The following is a 1,516-nucleotide window of genomic DNA, read 5'->3' as shown; positions in this document are numbered from 1 at the left end:
GGTAGTAAAGACATTGTTAAAATAGCCCATGTGACATCAGTGGTTTCTTCTCTTCCGATTTCGATATGCCTTCGCAAGAGTACCATGACACATGCGTGTGCATTCCTCTGTTTGTAAACAAGGCGCAGTGCATCCAGGTTCTACGGCAGAACGCCGGCTCCTGAGTCAGCAGCACCACACGCTTGCCTCGTAGTACTCTAGTGCAGTGTTTCCCAACCTTTTTTTAGTCGCGGCACCCTTTGGAAATTTTAACAAACTTGTGGCACCCTACAAAATTAATTGGCACAATATTTGAATTTCTAACTTCGATATGATAATTTGAAAAGTATAGATATTCGGTACAACAGGGAAGAACTGCAGAATATAATGTCATACAGATATTTTTAATATTATAAAAAAAATTTGTCCATCAATGGTGGCAGTCAGTAGGCTAATTTCTAATGAAGAGACCAATTTATATGACGGATTTTAATGTAGGCTTTTATACATATGTAAACATTATTTAATTACCATTATAACTAGCTATCTCACAAATTTTTGCTCACTCAGTGTGTTTTTGATTTTATAGTGGGGTAATTTTGGTGCAGTAGCACAAGATAGCTTGATTTCAAACTTTGAATTGAATAAAAAATGACATGTAAGCAGTCAGTAATAAAATAAGAACAAATAAAGAAATTAATAATGATAGCACAAATAAAAAATAACGACAGGCCTTCGAATGAAATAAATAGTTTTTCAGGTAGGTCTAACAGTCGTTTTTTTTTACCAATTATCCAAATAATGTTTAGTCCTAGAAAGCTATTATTATCAGAACACGTGAGCATAACATAGCGGTTAGCAGATCAATGAATGAGGGGACAGTGTTACCAGAGTTGCCCATATACCCACACCATGTTACAACACAGTAGGGCTGTTGCAGACAGAAACAATACTGTATTACATAGATGTTTCCTGTCGGCTCAATTTTTGAGTGGACTTTGCTGTTCCGATTCGCATGAACAGTATACGAGTGTAGCGACTGAGCGGGAGCACACACGCATAGAGCGGGATAATGCGCAGAGCGTCACACTACGTGAAAATGAAAGCTGAGCGGTGAACTAATTTTCGGCAGCCGAAATTTCAGTGCATCTCTAATTATCCTTTTTTCTGACATCAGAAATTGATATTATATAATAGATGCTTTTTTGAACATTTTAGCAATTTAAAAATATAAATTTTTTACACGGCACCCCTGCTCTCGACAGACGGCACCCTGGTTGGGAAACACTGCTCTAGTGAATGCGCGTCAAAGACTGAGACGGAAGAGAAAAAATTGTTGAATAAATTTTGTTTTTTGTGTGCACAAAAAGTATTCTCATAGCTTCATAAAATTACAGTTGAACCCCTGATGTCATATGGAATATTTTAACCATGTCCTTACTACCTTTCTGGGTCTTGAACGTGTCAGTTGTATTGCTGTCTATGAGGGCCTGAAAGCTCTTGGATTTCATCAAAAATATCTTAATTTGTGTTCCGA

At 37.1% G+C, this 1,516-nt stretch overlaps 1 protein-coding gene across 1 annotated transcript in view; it reads left to right on the top strand.

The window, feature by feature from the left end:
* LOC107592505 (regulating synaptic membrane exocytosis protein 2-like) overlaps window positions 1-1,516 on the top strand; it is a 167,598-nt gene that overhangs the window by 124,898 nt on the left and 41,184 nt on the right. Inside the window, exon 16 of the mRNA XM_016282038.1 lies at window positions 123-189. Coding sequence (XP_016137524.1) covers window positions 123-189 — 67 coding nt within the window. The remainder of the gene's footprint in view (window positions 1-122; window positions 190-1,516) is intronic.

The sequence above is a fragment of the Sinocyclocheilus grahami genome, unplaced genomic scaffold, assembly GCF_001515645.1.
Source record: "Sinocyclocheilus grahami isolate Dianchi unplaced genomic scaffold, SAMN03320097.WGS_v1.1 scaffold153.1, whole genome shotgun sequence".
NCBI classification, from domain to species: Eukaryota; Metazoa; Chordata; class Actinopteri; order Cypriniformes; family Cyprinidae; genus Sinocyclocheilus; species Sinocyclocheilus grahami.
The sequence above is the reverse complement of the archived record's forward strand: the minus strand, read 5'-3'. Positions and strand labels throughout refer to the sequence as shown.